Below are 20015 nucleotides of genomic sequence, written 5' to 3'. Positions count from 1 at the left end.
ATTGTGGGAGTCGCTGCTCTGCTTGCTGACCAGCTAGTGGGTTGCCATTTAATTACAAGAACGTCAATAAGAAGCCTCTAAGAAACACCTTTTTCAGAAAACGTAGCAAGTGGGCCTGGAAAAGCCCTAATGATGAAACAAGAAATAAAATTCATTTCATACTACTATCTGCCGATCCCAGCATAGTGCAGGATATAGAAGTGATAGGTAGGGTAAAGTGCAATGATAATAGGTTAGTGAGGGCTAGGATTAAGCTCAATTTGAACAGAGAAAGAGTAAAATTGGCCAAGAAAAAACAGGTAAACTTAGAGGCAGTAAGGATAAAAGCTGACAAATTTAGGCTAGTACTAAACAGAGAGATGATTATGACGACATAGAGGTAATGAATGAAACCATAACGAGGGTGGCTTCAGAGGCAGCAATTGAAGTGGGAGCAAGGCACCAAGGCCACAAGTAGGCACACTCTCCCAAGTAACAAAGGACCTAATAAAGAAATGACAAAGAATGAAAGTGTCCAACTCAAGAGATAGGATAGAATTCGCTCAACTGTCAAAAACTGATCAACAATGCGAAAATAAGTGCTATTAGAAATTATAACGTGAGAAAAACTGAAGCCGTAAAAAATGGACGCAGCCTGAAATCAGTGAGAAAGAAACTTGGCATATAGGACAAACCAAGATGTATGCACTGAAAGATAAGCAGGGTAATATCAACAGCAATCTCGTCAATATAGTAAAAGCCGCAGACGAGTTCTATACTGACCTGTACAGTACTCAGAGGAATCAGGATCCCTCAATTAGAAACAGTAATGAACAGGATACAGAAACTCCTTCTATATCTCTCGATGAGGTCAGAACGGCCTTGCAAGACATCAAACAAAGAAGAGCGGCAGGAGAAGATGGAATAACAGTCGATTTAATCAAAGATGGAGGGGACATAATGCTAGGAAAACTGACGGCTCTCTATACGAAGTGTCTATCGACTGCAATTGTCCCAGAAAACTGGAAGAATGCAAACATTGTACTAAGCCACAAAGAGGGAGACGTTAAAGAATTCCAAGTCCTTATTTTCCTTTTTTGGTGCAACAGTCTATTCATTAGCTTACTCCCAGTATTATATAAAATATTTAGCAAAATAATCTCCAATAGAATAAGGGCAACACTGGACTCTCCAAAGAGTCAACACTGGAAACCAAGGGAACAGGCTGGTTTCAGGAAAGGATACTTCTACAGTGGATTACATCCATGTCATTAATCAGGCTATAGAGAAATCCGCATAGTACAATAAGCCTCTCTATATGGCAGAAGCGCACAAATTTGGGCTGGTTGGTTCATGATTACGAGCAATAAAAACAGCGCTAAACGACAGGACGAGTGACGCACTCAAAGATAGTCAAGCGCGGTATAGCAAGATCCTGCATGAAGGCGGCCCTCATCCGGTCTTGTGACCACCAAGTGGATGTCAGCTTCGAAAAGCAAGTAGCCAGGCTGAAGCTCGCAGGTTTCTTGGTACCGCTTTTGACCAGCATCGCTGAAAGCCTCGCAATGAACCTTAAAGGAAAGCAGTCGGCAGCTGCTCTATCTGAGAATCGCTCACGACAAATGGTGGCGGTTATACCATATGTGCACCAGGTTGCGCACAATCTCAAAAAGGTTGTCAGCAGGGCAGGCGTCAAGTTGCTGTTCACTGTCAAGAATAAGTTAGGTAGCCTGTGCCACCAAGTCAATCGGGTAAGCAAGAACAACAAAAAAAGGTTGTAAAAAGCAGCACAGACAGAGGTTTGTTGGTGACTGTTGTGACTGTGTGGTGTATAAGATTCCCCTTTCATGCAAGCGTTTTTATATCGGCCAAACGGGACGGTGCATCAATGACCGCATGCGTGAGCACTCTAACAAATGTCAAAAACGAGCAAAAGATAGTCAATTGTCACTGCATTGCAATGAATGCGGCTGCAAGCCTTTTTTCGAAGGTGTGACCTACCTGTCAAATTATCGTGATGACCACGCACGCCTTGTTTCCGAAGTTTTCCACATTCACATTAGTGGCGAAGCATGCGTAAGCCTCCCTTCTATTTCTCTCCTTCCGAAGGAGATTGCCTTCCTATCGCATTAATGGCAATCCCCCTGCGCATGCCCAATTCTGTTGATTATGTGGTTTCAGATAGCGGCGGAGCATATATATGCTGACTGAAAGAATAAAGACACTTTGGTTGTTAGTCAGCCCTGTTGTCTGTGTCCCTTCACTTGTCCTGTCGTTTAGCGCTGTTTTTATTACTCTCCATATGGCTTTCATAGATTACAAAAAAGCATTTGATTCAGTAGAGATACCAGCAGTCATAGAGGCATTGCGTAGTCAAGCAGTACAGACCGCTTACATAAGTACCCTGGAAAATATCTACAGAGATTCCACAGCCACCTTAATTCTACACAAGAAAAGTAGGAAGATACTTAATTGTAATTTGTACGCAGCAGCACGGTTTTGTTCCCTCCAGATCGACATCAACAGCAGTGCTAACACTTTCGCAATTAATAAATTCTGCACTTCATCATGATAAAATAATTGTACCAATATCTTTGGATATAAAGAAGGCATTTGATACCGTTTCTCACTCTATACTACTGCAAAAACTTGAATGTTATGGTGTCACAAAGGACTCCCTAAAATTTTTTTCCAGCTATTTATCCTCACGGAAACAAATGGTAGTAATGGGTGATTATTATTCTACATACAGCACAGTCACCAGCGGAGTCCCACAAGGTTCAGTGCTCGGTCCTGTGTTATTCTCATTATACATTAATGACCTCCCTAATGCTCTTCAGAACTCAAACGTTCTAATGTACGCAGATGACACAGCTTTATTATTCACAGGAGACACATTTTCTGCACTGCAAACGCATGTGACGTCCGAGTTATCAAACATTTCTTCATGGTTCTTAGAAAACAAATTGACTTTAAATAGAAATAAGTCAAAATATGTAGTTTTTCGATCGAGGAGAAACAATGTTGACACCAGTCAAATAAATATCACGTTAAATAAAAGCCCCATCCAAGAAGTTGATTCGTTTAAATATCTGGGCGTCATATTTGACCAGCATATACATTGGGAAGCACATATTTCATAGTGTATGCAAGAAGGTCGCATATGGTTGTTACTCCCTAATTAATGCGAAGCAATATTTTCCCCACGATGTACTCAAATCCCTTTACTATGCGTTTCGCCATAGCCATATTAGTTATTGTTTAGAATCATGGGGTGTGACCTACATGACATACTTACAACCTTTACAAAAACTCCGGAAAGGGCCCTGAAAACAATTGGCCCTTCAAAATATGCCAGTGATACATTTAATGATGTTTTCGATACACAACATGTGTTATCCGTTAATGCACTATGTAATCACAAGATCTCAATTTCAGTTAATAATATTTTATGCACTAACTTTCCTATTCCTCGAAACGTCTTTTCATTTCCAACTCGCAGTACAAGACATGCTTTAAAGGGTAACCTCAACTTGCCAAAGTGTTACAATGTATACGGTGAAAGGTTAATTGAATTCATTGGTGCAAAAATCTGGAATAATTTACCCCTAGAAGTTAAAACCGCACGTAATTTCAAGCAATGTAGCAAATTCTTTTTTCTTCATAACCAGAATCTCTAACTTACTTTCATAATGTACGAGTATTTTCAATATGTTTGTTGTCTGTATAACTCATGACATGTTCCGGAATACTGTGCTGTTCAAAACTGCGCCTGACCTGTCTTTTGTAATTTGTCACTGGACCGCAAACTAGCCTTCCCTGGCTATCGGTCCAGATATCTGTATAACCATGATTATGTAAAGAAAAATAAAGCACTTACACTTGCAAAAAAAAAAAGAAGAAAGGGGTCAGACAAGGAGACACAATCTCTCGAATGCTATTCACTGCATGCTTGGAAGTATTCAAGCTATTAAACTGGGAAGGTTTAGGAGCAAGGATCGACGGCGAATACCTCAGCAACCTTCAGTTTGCTGATGACATCGTTCTATTCAGCAACACTGCAGATGAGTTACTACAAATGATTGACGACCTCAACAGAAAGAGTGTAAGAGTGGGGTTAAAGATTAATATGCAGAAGACAAAGATAATTATAAATGACCGGGCAAAGGAACAAGAGTTCAAGATCGCGAGTCAGCCTCTAGAGTCTGTGAAGGAGTACATTTACCTAAGTCAGCTAATCACATGGAACCCTGACCATGAGAAGGAAATTCACACAATAAAAATGTGTTAGATCGCATACGGCAGACATTGTGAGCTCCTGACTGGGAGCTTATCGTTATTATTGAAAGGGAAAATATACAATCAGTGCATTTTACTGGTGCTGACATATGGGGCAGAGACTTGGAGACTGAAAAAGAAGCTTGAGAACAAGCTTCTTTTTCAGTCTTTTTCACCATGCAAAGGGCGATGGAACGAAGAATGCTAGGCATAACTTTAAGAGACAGAAAGAGAGTGGTTTGGATCGGAGAGAAAACAGGTATAGACGATGTTCTAATAGACATGAAGATAAAAGAATGGCACTGGGTAGGTCATGCAATGCGCAGATTAGATAACCGTTGGACCATTAGGGTGACAGAATGTGTACCAAGAGTAGAGGACGGCGTAAGACTATGTGGAGCAAAGAAATTACTAAATTTACAGATGCTAGTTGGAATCGGTTGGCGCAAGACAGGGGTAATTGGAGATCACATTTAGAGGCCTTCGTCCTGCAGTGGACATAAATAGGCTGATGATGATGATGCACAATGGCACAAATACCGCTGTGGAGTTTTATCTTGTGCGTACACATATTACCATTTACGCAATACTGGATCACCTGACAGGCGTATAGCAGCAACATTGGTAGCAACATATTTTGTGACTTATCGTGTATACAGAGAGCACATAAAACTGAAATGACCTTCGATATTCTGCTTATCTGCTTGCATAAAGTATTAGCAACATATTCATTAACGTGCAATCCTTTTGATTTTTCTTTTATGAGAAAACTTGCCTCTCAAAAACGTTTCACACATATTGTAGTCACAAAGCACCACGTAAGAAAAAATTTGATAACTACACTATAGCAGCATCAGAATTTGTGCAAAAGACGCCGCACGCATTGGCATACGCAGGGCAGTACCATGGCTACGAGCAAGTGTCATGGCACCGATGCAACTAAAAACAAAAAATCAAGAAAATGAAAGATCGGCTGTGCGCATGTTTTTGTTGAGCCCCACCACGTGAATGTGCTCGACCAACAGGGACACGCAGGCCTCATCCCCTGCCGTCGCTGGAGGGCTCTGGTAGAAAGATAAAAGAATGTCACTGCCTTTAGTTTTACTCGGGTGGCTTAGTGGCAGCAGTGTCAGTTTGAGAAGCAGAGTTCAGCCAATGTTTACAGTTTCCCACAGTGATGTTGCGATAGCAGTAGCTTGTATCTTAACATTAATAAGATACCCAAACATTATTTCATCTATGGAAAATACAGCTACCGATACGTCTCACCAGACGTATCATGGTAGAGATACAAGATGCCCAAGGAGTATCTAAGATACATGTACCTTCGATACAGCCCAGCACTGGTCGCATGGAAGCGGCTCGACTAATGCTTTGCTGCTGGTGCCTATAGAACCTGCTGCCCGCGCCACGCCATCAATGTGTCACATGGACGGAAAGTAAAGGCACAGTTTACTTTTATTCCAAGAAATATTGTGTTTTATATAGGCTGTTTCTGTGACCTGGCCTATCTACAACGCAACACCATGAAATAATAATGGATAGTAAAAAGCAGAATACAAATCAACATGATATTGCAATAATAAATGCTGTTCACAATGAATCAGTCATAAAAAGAACTACGGAAATTCTGGTGGCTTTCTGAAAAAAAGGTATTTGGGACAAAAAAGGTTAAGTAAAACAAAAATCGCTCTCTAGAAAGGTGCACCCTAGATTGGAGGCACAAATATCCCTTTCAGTAGTGGTAGGGGACACACTATGTTTTGACCATTGATGGGCTGCCCCTTTTCTGTGCCTCATTCGCGGCCTCCTTCTGTGGATATATTATTACTTCATTCCTTATCATCCTTTGATGTGCAGACATGCGTATGGCTGTGTACGCCATGTAGCGCCTTGCTACAATAAAGCCACTGCTGTTAGTCGGTGCTTGTGTTGTCTCCCTTTCCATCTGTCCTTGCCACCCTGTCTCGTACTTCAGAAACCACGCAATTACTTGGTCAATGCTTGCACTTTATTTCACATTTGGTGTAATTTATTCACACAGAAGGCAGAATAAGGAAAGTTTAACACACAGCACATGCTCCATAAATCTGTGGCGCAACATATTGATGCATATCCACGGAACACAAATATTTATCATACTGAACAATGGTTGTTTGTGCATTTGTAGACAATCTCTTAAAAAGGTAAGAAAACAAAAACACACATCTTAGAGGTATCATCGCCGTTTACTTCTCAAAAGAAAGATCCACTACCTGTAATAGACATGACTCAAACTTGCTACGTATGTGCTAGCTATGAAATACATCTCACACCTTGTTAAGCTAAAAGGAAAAAGAAAAGCATGTACACTTCACTTTAACTACAGTTCTGCATTACTCTTGAATAGACGACACCATGAAAATTACACCTGCAGCAATGATGAGGGCAGGCAAGCCATCAGCGTCGCTGTGACGACCAGATACTTAGGAACTGCACTGCAAAACTGCTTTTTGCATTGCATGGACACTGCACACACACATGCAGTAATTACAGTTTCTAAGTGCTTCTCGTGAAGTCAATAGATAAAACAGTGCACCAGAGACAACTTGCTGGTCAGGTACACAAGGTGAGAAGGCTGCTCTCTAGTGTTTAGAAGACAATGCCATTGAGTCTACGACAGACTAGAAATAAATGTAAACATTCTTGCCCACACCAAGCTTCTGCTGATTCTAAACATAAGCGATGTCACTGACAGTGACTAGAATCTCGCCACTTTCAATAACACAGCGCAAGGCAAAGTCGTAAGCACAGTGACCATGCTATAAGCCCAAAGCAGAGTCTAAATCATGCATGACGGAACATTCTCATGTAAATGCCTAGATTTTTTGCAGTGAAACACAATTGCCTTGAGCTTTGCGTGCCATAACAGAAATCTCGTATGTACATCAATGCCACATGAGCACACAAACACGTCACACAAGGAGCTCACAAGAGTGGAATGACTAGCCCATGTAAATGCCTCTGACAAGCTTTCATGCAAAGTGTGTGGCATCAGTCTGACAAGCACTGTTTTGCATCTTCATGCTGATTCAATACCATAAGAAAACACACTGCTGATTTGTAAAGTAGCACTTCCAGAAAAGAAACAGAAGGGCATTAATAAGTACAAATTAAATTCTGCTCTATAACAAAGTACAAACAAGTATGGCAAGGAGACACTACAGTGTCCACCAGATGCGAGAGCACCTGATGAAATGACAATGAGTCCATGGGACGTCAGCACCTACGCTTATGGCTGCAGCACTCAATTCACAAGTGCCAGTGGTCTTACTTTACAAGTAAAACATTCCACATTGCTTTCATGTAGTCTTTGACTTAACCACTGGCACCATGTATTGCAGTTTCGTATGTTGACTGCTCCTAACTTCATGGACAACTTCAAATAGCAAGCGAAATAACAGCCATCATATTTGAAGCAAACAATGCTGCAAACTCCACTTTGCAGAGCTTATTCCCGTAGTGTCCTAATGCATTAGGGGTCAAACTAATTTAGACTATCAAGGGAGGTTGGTGAACAAGCAGAACCACCACACAAACAAATTTCATTCTTAAGGATATTCAAGGCAATGGCCCTCAGCACTGCGTGGCACGCATGCAAGAACACTAATGACTAACATCTCACAATTAAAACAGGGCCGTGCTCATGCAGTGCAACATTGCAGATACCCATCTGCTGACCTGGCTACTGCGTGAGCAATGCCCACAGTTCCATTTCATCGTCTTTCAATACCGAAGCAAGAAGAGGAAGGATTCTTGCTATTTCCGACCCATCCATGGATACACCAGTGTGCATGTCAGCCAACTTTCATGGCCCATGGAGTTGCACACTGCTGTGACTTGCTAAAGATAACACAATGACAAGGCACTCTGAAACATAAGCACGAGATGCGCCATGTGTACATTGTTTTGCACACATTCAGCGTGTGGTGTTGCCAGCTGAGACTCACTGGTTTACGACGCTCTGGCATCTGTCTAGCTTTGCCATGTTGCCTGTTCTAAATACATTTAATAGTTGCATAATCTGACCCACAAAGCAGACATGACCTGCAGACTCAGGATGGCCCAGGCAACAGTGAATCCAATAATAGTTCACTTTATGGCATAGGACACTGTGTCAAGGAGTGCTACACAAAATGAAACCATTATTCAAACATAGCGTCTGTCTGAGACTGCTTATTTCAGCTGACATGCACGCTGTATAAACGACAGCCAGAAAGGCCAATTCATGCGGCACTGAAATTTCGAGCCTGTGTAGTTTGCAACATGCACACCTTTTAATTATGCCACTGTTGGAATGCGGGTACGGTTGAAGCAACAATCTTTCACTTAACAGCATAACACAAGAGCCACTGAGCCATTGCAGGGAGTGCTTGAATAAGCCCGTCACCGGACGAACATGTTGTGTTCTTTGTCTCCTTCCTTTGACGCTGAGAAACAATAACACCATGCCTTCAGGGGCCGAAATTTGCAACAATCGTTTTCACTATCCATTGTTTCTGCACTTCATCACTGGCTGGCATGATGGCGTGCCTTCCTTATCAGCCATCCGCTGATGATCAGAAATGAATAGAATACCAGGAAGAGAGTCCTTACGTAATATTGTCCGAGCTACCTATCGTGACACACGACAGGCTGACTATACAGAGAGGAATGCAGTAAAAGGAAGACGGAGCAAAACAGGGAATTAAACGAGACAGATGGTTGCATGCAATCAAATTATTACCCCCAATAAAAAGAAAGGCATGCGTAGTTGTCACAAGCAATACCATGACTGTCACATCACACTGCTGCACTATACGGCAGAGTCTAAAAAGGTAAATCCATCAGAAAAACAAATGGAGCAATCTTGCTCGTGCCACTCATTCAAGCTTAAACACATGTGTGTGTCTTCTTATTTTTTCTGGGGAGACACATAAAAAAAAAAGGACAGAGTACTCAGTCATTCTTGTCTGGTGTGTCCTTCTATTATTTAGTGGTTTTACAGTGTGCTAGTTGTATTCAATGACCACACTTTTCCAGTATGTAGAAACGGCTGACAAAAAGGAATAACACAAGCACCAACTTCAAACTAACCTTCTATTACTGAGATTATGTTTCTTTTCACAAAGAAGCAATCCGCAAACACTTTTTTTCTATGCCTTTTGTGCACTTGCACATTACTTTTTTTTGTGTACAAATAACAACCTCGGTAATTGAAGTTTAGTTAGAAGTTAATGCTTGTACTTGTCTTATCCCTTTTATGTCCGTCATTATTGCATGCTACAAAAGTTTCGTTGGTCGGTAGCACCAACACCTCCTAGACAAGTTCGCAATTCAAGCACTGCCAAAGTTCAAACAGGTAACGATGTGTGTAAATGGCCACACGCATAACTTACTCATACGTTTAATTGACAACTGCACGACAAATACCCCACTGAATAACTAGTACAAGCAAGAGCAAAACGTGAACAAGGTGAATGCAGGAGCCTACGCTTCGACAAGTGGACTTGTCTTCATCTCCCGCATTCCCAGTCTTTTCTCTAGTACAAGCAAGAGTGACTTGTATCGCACTGCAAAGGTTGGGAATGCCAAGAAACGAAAGGCACTTGGCATAAACCCGAGAAATAGTTTTTTTCACATACGGTTGTTGTTTGTGTACTTGTTCGCTATACTGTATTCTATAACCAGGTGTCCTTTCCCATAAGCACTAACACAGGATTATGTACCAGGCGTACAGTGTTGCACTCTTGCTTTGCATTTCTAGCGATTTTCCATTTTTTGCATTGACTTGTTTGTGTGCGTTCCGTATTGAAGTGTTCTGCAACAGCACTACGGAAAGAGCTGCTTAGGCTTTTCGTGCACCAGATGTTTCTGTATGCCATCTTTCTTTTCTTGCACTATGTCTTGCCTGTTTTGTGAGAAATTGTGCAAACCATGAAAACTTCAGGGTCTCAATAAACACCAACGTTCACCCAGAATGTGCCGATCTCCTTTCTACTATAAAGCACCTAGCTGCTGTCGATGCATGAGCACCGCAGACCGCAACATACGACCAGCTTTTCCCTCACACCAGCAGTAAGGGGTGCTGAGTCAGCCAGCCGGGTGAAAGCTGCCAGGTAGGGGGACGTGGTTGACATGATGACATGCAGGCCTGAAATGTCTAGGAGGTTTTTGTAGTGCTCAGCCCATTGCAAGCCAAACGAACACCCACTGGCCCAATTTCTCACTCTACACAAGGTATATCTTCTAAGCACATTGTATGCGTAGCTTATACGGGTGTGTGAAAACTCAAAAATTTCAAATAACAAATCAAGACGCGTCGTATTAGGCTCGGTCTTCGAATCGAATAATCACACTTTGTAAAAATGAATGTTTATCAAATAGTCTTTCAATATTTTAAAACATCAACTGGGCACAAGCAAACAAATAATTTGACCAAAAATCCATTAATTTTCGTGGAAATGGGCATAGCATCGAAATTGAACTTGAGAACATAGGTAGTGGTACAGGCTACGTTGCTCAAGCAGCCAGACTTGACCGGCTTTCCAGTGATTATCTGCACTCTCAAAATAGTCCTGTGTATGCAAACAAGCTTCTTAATTATTCCTAATACTCCATTTGTTGTTTTTAATAAACAATGTTCCATAACATGCAAACAATAACAGAAACTTGCTAATGTTATATTGTTTTACCTCAAATATGAAAATTGCTGCTCATTATTCAAAAAGCATTCGATATTTGATTCAATTCGCTTCGACTATTATTTGATTCACATTCGATAATTACTATTCGCACACCCCTAGGAGTTTACGATAATGAAGAAACGGGTTAACAGGTGCCCCCGGCACGAAAAATGAAAAACCAATCGGTAGGTGCCCCACGGAGACAATTGTGCAGGCACAGCTAGACGGCAGGGAGAAGTGGATGGTGCGTCGTTTCCTAGGCGAATGCAAAACCTGTGGAATCTGCCTCCGACAGTATGAGAGTCTCCTAAAAGATATGCAGATGAGCTGGAACTCTGCAGCGCCTGATGTTGACAAACAGGTGCAAAACCATGAACAAATTTGCATGTTCTCAAACCCGTGCAGTTCTGTAAGAGGTGCTCTTGCTATTTCACTTTGGAGCAACACTCAGTTATGTACGATGAAATACACATTATCGATTCGATTTGCTCTTATTCCACAGAAAAAGGTTGGTTATTAGAAGACAAAGAAAAGTGCTCTTAAAACTAGCTAGGTCGAGCCTTAGGGTCCTTTAGAATGCAATGTAACCACTGTTCATTAAAAGATCGTTAACAAGCCTAGAGCATGCGCCGTCCAAATTTTTTTACATCACAGGAGAACCAGTGCAGGAACTTGGAGCTCATTTTTAGTTTTTTGTGTTTTTTTTCTAGCTTACTAAGATTCTGTACCCTGATGTTCCTGGTATTCTGGAAATGTAATTTAGCTAACCAGTTTAACACAATAGTCTTTGTTGCCCCTTTAAATTGTTTAAAGTGCGATAAGACAATATTCCATCATAATTTTGAGTGAAAATCAGAAGCGATACTTCCCTTTTTTTTAGAAATGAGCTTTGAACCTGCATTTTCCTTTAAGGAGCTCCTAAGAGGCCTTTCCAATTGCCAGCTACTCTCTCGACAGCTTGAAAAGCAAAAAATTCCAACTCGCCGCTTCATTCAAAGCATAGCATAGGCGAAGCTCCAGTCATGGCTATGTGGTGCTAGCATCAAAAGTGACCTCAAGAAACTTTTCACCATCGCCATCTGCCGACCTGTTGGTTTGCCCTTTCCCAGTGTCAAGGGCGCCTAACGCTAGCACCACGTGCAAATGTGCGCCCAAATTACACTGGCTATAGAAGCAGACACAAAAGACAGTAGTAGCAGTACAACAAGCAGCAACAGGGGCAGGACTGGCATCCAAAACACAAGTGACAGTTCATTGCCCACCCCTTCTGGCATCCACAACCTCATGACACCATGATAACCATGGGGATTTGGACTTGGCTGTTGACTATCTACAAGTACAATACAATAAGTTCAATCCACTAAAACTAACAATTATTTCAGCCCATTTAAATGGGCCGTTCAACACTTTCGAGAGAGCTTGTAGACCAGCACTGATAGGAGCATCACGATGAGGCAATTTAGTGCACTTTTTGCGGAGGATGTGACATCAATGAGTGGCATTATGATCACCTGTTGAAAATGCAATGTGCAATTAAGTTTGGACAATAATTCGAATAGGGCAAAAAAAAAAAAAGACAGGGCATTGCGTTTTCAGATGATTTTAAGCACCGTACAGCCACAGGCAAGGTGTCACAACTACAGCAATAACACGTCAACATTCCGAGCACATGGCATACCCATGGCCACCTTGCGGACGCTGTTGTAACCGTAGAAGCAATGCCATGAATTTGGAAATAATATTGTGCACTGCCTAACAGCGCAAGCCACAGGATCAACACGTTGAGCTGGCTTGCCAAATTATGGTGTGACAACTTCCTTTCACTGATAACTGATGATGCTGTGACTATTGGGCAGCACACTATGACGTCACGAGAGCGTGAAATGCGCGATTCAAAGTCACGAAAACTCGAGCTGAGGGTCACCCACATTTTTCTCGTTTGTCTTTCTTTTTTAGACCAATAACTTTTGTTTGTGTGCATTTATTACCATAATCCCTTTTTCAGTCAGTTCTTTGACATGCGAAGAAAAGGCCTAAAGCAAAAATGGTGGCCTTCAAAAAGTGTCGCAGGAACCCTTTAAGAGAGAGCCACAAGTACACAATATTCAGCACTGAGCGACTCTATTTTAGAGATCTTGTGTGACTCAATGGCGTCATAGCACCCCTGGGCTGGCACTGTGCCAAGGCAACTGTGCAAGGAACACGGTTGCACATAGATGCCAATGCATCTGGCTCACAGAGTTATGTAAAATCTGCCCACTGAGCAAGATAATATAAAATTGTGAGCATCACGTTTTCCACTATGACATGGACATACCATAGTGAATCACTGGCCAAATTATTACCACGCACAGCTGGTGTTCTATCACGAAGTCAAATTCTACCAAAAAAGTTAAGCTTATAATTTATCATGCACTGTTTGTTATCCATACAAATTATTGTATGTTGGATTAGGATACAGCAATGTCCTGATGTGTATATACCATCTTTCTATTTAAAAAAAGATCACTTCAGTACAGTGTGAACATTGTTCACCTTAATCCGACTGACACATTATTTCCTTGTCATAAAAAAGTGTGAAGCACAGGTTAATTTTTTTTCACTTTATTTTCATTTCTTTGCTAGTGAACAATTAAGTGCAAGGTTTTTCTCGTGTATGCACACAACACAGTGACTCGGGCACTCACAGCTCCAACAGGTGGCCTGCTCAGCGTTGGCGCACAAGCTATTTTCTACAATCACTTTTGTTCACATTGCCATTTTTGCTTAACAATTATGAACAGGCAGACGTTGCCTTTGCTCTGTATACCAGAAAACAAATGTGTGATTTTGTTTCTAATTCTTTGCTAATGTTCACATCTGGCCTGTAAAACTGTTATCATATACACAGGCCCTCAGGTACACTCATGTGGTTACAATTCATGCTACCATTCGGGTGGATGCCCATTTTTCCCGTTTGTCCTCCCCACCGCCTTGCGGGCTTCCGCAGAACTCATTTGCAATAACTAGTGTCCCAGTGTCTCGAGTTGTCGATCAATTTGCCCTCGCTCTATGATCGGCTAGCTCCTGGTTAGCTCAGATGGTAGAGCAACCGCCCTGGAAAGGCGTTGGTCCTGGGTTCGAGTCCCGGACCAGGATGAATTGTTCTTTAACTGCCAGGCTTTTTTTCTGAGAAACCCATATGGGTTTCCTTTGTAGCTTCGTGCTACAATACGGGTAGATGCCAATATTTCCCTTTCATGTACTCCACTCCACTTTGCGGGCTTCCACAGAACTGGTTTGCCACACTCAAGTGGTTTGCAACTGCTTTTCACTTATGAGACACTCAGCTTATGCTGGAAGTAAAAGATTGATTGAAATCTCATGAAAGTGATTGCATCCCAGAAAGTGAGTGAGTATACAGCCCCAGGCTTCTGCTGAACCATGTGAAGGTTCAAGCCTCCAAGTTTCACGCAGGTCTTGTAAGAAAAAAATCTATTGCAATCATTCAGCCACTAGGGATAATGGTTTGGAAATAACTGAATGCTGTGCAAGTGAGAGCTAGGTTTAACTGGTTCTTCTAGCTAAACCAGCGACTTGCCTGCATTCAAGCAATATTTCATGGTGCCACACAGATGGGTGCACTGCTTGCCTGTTTATGCCAGGATTGCAACTGACAACCTGCCAAACTTGAAGTTTGTTTAAATCTCACAGACTTGACACCAGGTATGGTATCATTTCCCACTAGATTAAGACTGACTGATTTAGATGCCGCACACAAGCAAGCAACAGCAGACTTGAACCAGCAGAGACTGGCAAACAACGCACTGTATCTTGATCACAGTTAATTTGCTGTTGTCAATTTTGCTTTCTACAGGGACTTGTCTGAATAAACTTGCTCAATGCAGGTTGCCTTCTGGTGCACTTTCACCGTGAGAAGACTTGCAAAGGTATGGTCTTAGTCAGACCAGCAAAACTTTTTCATGAATGGAACTTTTGATAAAACTGGATGAAATAATATTAAATCGTAGAACCAGTTTAATTTCCTAAATGTTATGGAAAATACGGGAAAGTTGGCAGGAATGCAGGATAAATTGGAAGTACAAGTTGCCTGTGGCAATGTCAGGTGAAAAGCTGATGATTTCACTGTGACAAAACATCAGTGCCATCTGCCCTTACCAGGGCAAGACATGGCAAACCGTGTTTCACCCTAACAATGACGATGCTACCATTATCCTGCTGAAAAATCTACATTTTTACGTTTGGTGTCAACACACACTGTGCATGCTAATGAAGTTATTCTGGACAATGCAGAAAAGGAATGCACCTGAACTTGCACACTAACAAAGTGACACCTTTCTGCAAAACTTGAATGCCAATAAGTTAGTTGGTTCAGTCAAAGGTCGTTTGTACGCGATGCCCTCACTCGACATTCAGCATGATTGGACTGCTCCACTGAGAACAACACACTGCAGCTTCTCTGTGTATGCGACCTGAAACCTGCAGGACGGATAAGCAGCACGACAAACGGAACAAAAGGAAGGATTTTGCACTCATTTTCCGTCATGAAGTCACACCAATGGGCTCAATTTCATGCCCTTTGTTCCTGCAGTTAAGCTTAACAATTGCAAATAATTCATTGGATCATGTAATTATGAGCGAATAAGTAAACAATGGCTGTTAACACTTTGAGTGCCTTTCTTTTTTTTTTTTTGCAAAATGTGACCCCTGCGGATTTATCTTTATTATTGCGGATTGAAAATCTTCAGAGTGGCTTATTTCAAAGACCATTTAGCATAATTTTTTTAGAGTAACCATAAAGTGAGAAAATCAACCAGCACACACATTCTTTGTGTAATCGAACTGTGTATGTGAGTGCACGCAGGAAAACTAAGTGGATGTGCACCCATCAGAAAAACCAAATGAGAGAGAAACGCGCAGTGATTTGTTGTCCCATTACGAAGGGAGGGCAATCAGTTTTCACGAGTCCCTAGAAAGGGAACATTATTCATGGAAGCATCATTCTTCTACAACGGCATCATTTGTATATACTAGCACAAAACTGTGAACAGATGTCATCATGCTCCTGTGAACAATAAACGAGCGAGCATCTAGCAGTGGCTCTTTGAGAGGTTAGAAAAAAGATAGAACAGACGCGAGTTCCTGGAGTCTGATAAGGAAAAACAGCCCGCAAGACAATACCAAAAATAACTGCCGCACACCCACACACGTACTGATGCATGAGTGGTTGCTGTTGTGCCTGCATAAGCAAGGCGTGGAATGAAAACCCAGGCTACAGTGCAAGCAAACAATTCCCTGTATCCACACAGGGTGGCCACACTTGCTGGGCAACCGCGAGCTGAAAAATTCGCGCGTTTTTCAAACATACAGATGGCGTAGTAAATATACAGCGACCATTTGGGACTTGTTCTCAGCACCGTATAGTTGTGTTTGGCCCTAAAAGGGTAAAGAGTATGCGTGTTACTAAACCAAGACATCACGTGATCAGTAATGCTCACCATGGGTATCCCATTTTTTATATTCTGCACAATTATTTCTCTTTGAAATACTCTGAAGCAGCAGCAATGCAAGTCCGCATAAGACTAATTACTATGTAATTAATTTTCAATGACGTATAACATCAAGGTTAGTACAAGAAGTCACACGGACATCCGAAGCTGGAGAGATGATTACACAAATCTAAGCACAGCCCATTATCCCCATGCTTGTTGAACTCACATACCACCAGCGAAAGCAGGCAACAATGCTACATTTTCTTTTAGTATAGAACCCTATGAAGCAGGCCTTCACAAGATTAACATAAGCAGCACTTAAAGGTGTACCTATTCAACTGATGAAATTTGCTAGATAAGGCTCTTGCAGTCTGCTTATGTTGACATCACTTACCCTGTTCCTTAAGAGGAAGCTTTAGCTTGAGTGCTCCTATCTAAATACATGCAAAAGGAGAATTCGTTTTTCTCGGCAATCACTGCACCAAATTTGACGAGGTTTGTTGTATTTAAAAGAAAAACTTAAAATCCAGTGACCGTTGGTTTCGAAATTTTGAGTTAGGTTGTCAATATTTTATTAAAAATTGGCAAAAATCCAAAATTTTCAAGAAATGAAACTATCAAATTTACAACTCTAGCTCAACAACTAAAAATGATAATACAATTCTGTGAATTGCATTTAATAGTACATCTAAAGCGGACAAAATTGATATGTTACACACGAATATAAAAAAATTTAATAATAGGGAAATACAATTTTTGGAAAACCCTTGTAACCAACGTAACAAATTCACGTAAGATGTAAAATGACATTGAAGTCGTCCGCTTTGAATAGTCTAATGAATGCCGTTTACAGAACTGCGATATCAGTTCTTGATGCAGAGCTATGAATTTGTAAACTTCGTGCTTCTATTTTTTTCAAATGGTCAAATATTTGAAAATCGTTTTAGGAATATTCAAGCTCTAAATCGAAATTCCGCTTCCAACAGTCACTAGAATTTAGCTTTCTCTCTCAAATGCAATAAATTTCGTTAAAACTGGCCCAGGGGTCATCTCAAAAAAACGTTCTAGCGTTTTACATGTATTTGAATAGGCCGCATTGGAGTTGGACCCGAGCTAAAGCTTCCTCTTAAGCAGCAAACTTTACAAGCTCCATGTGCTTGTCAACATCACTATATGCACCCATGAATGCACAGAAAAAGCACAGTGTACACAAATGGCCTTTCTAAACAAGAGCGAACAGAGAGAGTGCCAAGTCACTAACGATCTACTGAGGCAGCACTGTGCGCAGAAATGTATGCAGTGTTATATTTGCTCACCACAAACCACCATTGGCAGACCCTCGAAATAGACTGCTGAATGAGGTGGTCCACGTTGCTCAACCCATCTTGAGCTTTTGGCGACTGCGGACACAGGCAGCACTCGCAAGATGCTAACAAGCACTGCGCACTCAAAAGCATGCAACAGCTGCAGAGAATGTGCCCACAAACAGGGCAGTGCAAGTCATCGCACACTTCCATATCGCTTATGCAGAACACAAAGAAGGGATGACATCACAAAGTTCCTGTGAACTGGCATCGGAAGCGCTCTCAAGCGTAAATCTTCAAAACTCGCAGAGGTACGATGCCTCTCTTCAAACTACGTTGTCCGGTGTGCAGGAACTCACATGGTTACGCACATGGAAAGTGTGTCATGGCACATGGAGACGCACTAGTGCCCCAGCAGAGCGTTGGTTCCCAACACATGGCACACGGGGACATCAGAAAAGGCATATCTTCTGGCTGTGGTTTGCCTAAGCCAGTAGGTGTACGCAGTCAGTTGACAATTATGTTTTCAAGACGACTGCAACGAGGCAGCAGGCGTCTTCAGCATTACAGCAAAGGCCAACGAAGCTGCCGTAGGACTTTCAAGCCAGTCCTAGGAGACTGTTCCCTTCCTCATTGTCGTCGTCCTCTTCCTCACTGGCCGGCAAAGAGGGAGCGTCCTCCGACGGGTGCTCCTCACCCACATGCTGTTCCAGGCTCGACGACTCGGTGAACACCCGCTCACAGCTGGTGCAGGGATAGAGCACATGGCCGTCGCTGGAGACATGACGCTGCAGGTGCTGCATGAGCGCCTTCTTGCCGGCGAACGTGAGCTGGCACAGCGGGCAACTCATGGGCTGGTCCCGCTCCAGCTCGGCCACGGCCACGCTGGCCTCTGCGGCGGCTGCTGACACGCCGTGGGTGCAGCGCAGGTGAGCCGCCAGGTGCTTGCCCTGGGCAAAGGACTTGGCACAGTGCGGGCACTCGTGCCGGGGCTGGTCACCATGGGTGCGCATGTGGCGGTTTAGGCCGCTCTTGTGCGTGAAGCGGCGGGCACAGCACCGGCATGTGTACGGCTTCTCCCCGGTGTGGGTGCGCCGATGTACGGTCAGGTTGCGGCGGAACGCGGTCGAGTACTGGCAGAGGTCGCAGCAGAAGCGCCGTGTACTGCTCGGACCCGGTGACTGCCTGCCCAGCGCCACCACACGTGGGCCTGGAAGCGAAGCACAGTCGCCACTTTAAATGTAGAATGCCACAGCACAGCAGCCATTATTCGCTGCTGTGGCAGCATTTACGACAGCCAGATTGTTTTCCGAAACACCTCCCATCTTTCCTTACAGGAAAGACTTGATGCCATTTTCAAGCCAATTATAGTCTGTACAATTTTATTTACCACATTGGCAAATTTCTTAACACAAGTTGCGGGTACAATACAATACCAGGTGCGTGATGACAGCCTGACTATCCCCAGCTAACCACGAAGAAGCTAACAATAAAAGAAACTACAGTAAGAAACATTCAGCAATCATACATGAAAATGAATGCGAGTTTAAAACAAGCGTAGGATGACATGTATGGCATATGATGACATGCGTGATGACACGTACGAACACAAAAAACAACTGCTACTTGTCCAGTAATGCTTGGGTTGCATGAAAAGTGTTAGTGCTACCCTAAAGCACCATCGCAAGCTACACAAGCTATCCGTGTTGCTTATCTCCTCTAAAATAAAATAGGTGCCTTTTCACCAATAAGCACTGATCATATTGCTAGAGGAATGCAATTATACATGGGTGGGCTTGACTCCATTCTCAGCTGAGCTAGGCAGCTCATACTTTCTGCAAATGCAGGCCACACTTATTTTGATATAACAGAAGGATGGATGTGCCAACAATGTTGTTCCCTGTTGTCAAAACAAGTGTGCACCGAATTCCCAGAGAATATGACTCATTGTTCAAGCACTTCACTCAGGGCACAGAACTGTGAAAGAAAATGGAGCTCAAAAGGATAAGAAAACTAACAAGGTCACAAGAGTGCAATCCTAAAGCTACCTAACTAACAGCCCTGCACACTACATCATCTAAGTGCCACTCTCCGGACGAAACTATGCGGAATGTTTTCCATCGTTTGAGAATCATTTCAGAAGGATGCACCTTACAGGTGAAAGGATTTTTCTTGAGGAAATAAACGCTCTCCACAGACAACAAAGAACTTTGTTCTTTTTGCTGCCACTGGCATGTTTATCTCCAAAAGAAATGCAT

At 42.5% G+C, this 20015-nt stretch overlaps 1 protein-coding gene and 1 non-coding gene across 4 annotated transcripts in view; one reads left to right on the top strand and one right to left on the bottom strand.

Moving 5' to 3' along the window:
* Positions 1–6250: 6250 nt before the first annotated feature.
* Positions 6251–20015, bottom strand: part of LOC139061390 (zinc finger protein 771-like) — a 39755-nt gene continuing 25990 nt past the window's right edge. For all 3 annotated transcript variants that reach the window (XM_070541379.1, XM_070541377.1, XM_070541378.1), the window contains one exon: positions 6251–18967. In XM_070541379.1, the coding sequence (XP_070397480.1) occupies positions 18357–18967 (611 nt within the window). In that variant the 3' untranslated portion in view covers positions 6251–18356. The remainder of the gene's footprint in view (positions 18968–20015) is intronic.
* TRNAS-GGA (transfer RNA serine (anticodon GGA)) lies at positions 14026–14099 on the top strand. Its single transcript has one exon. It is a non-coding gene; the product is annotated as a tRNA-Ser (tRNA).

The sequence above is a fragment of the Dermacentor albipictus genome, chromosome 6 (assembly GCF_038994185.2).
Source record: "Dermacentor albipictus isolate Rhodes 1998 colony chromosome 6, USDA_Dalb.pri_finalv2, whole genome shotgun sequence".
NCBI classification, from domain to species: Eukaryota; Metazoa; Arthropoda; class Arachnida; order Ixodida; family Ixodidae; genus Dermacentor; species Dermacentor albipictus.
Note: the sequence above shows the minus strand (reverse complement) of the source record. Positions and strands in the feature narration are given on the sequence as shown.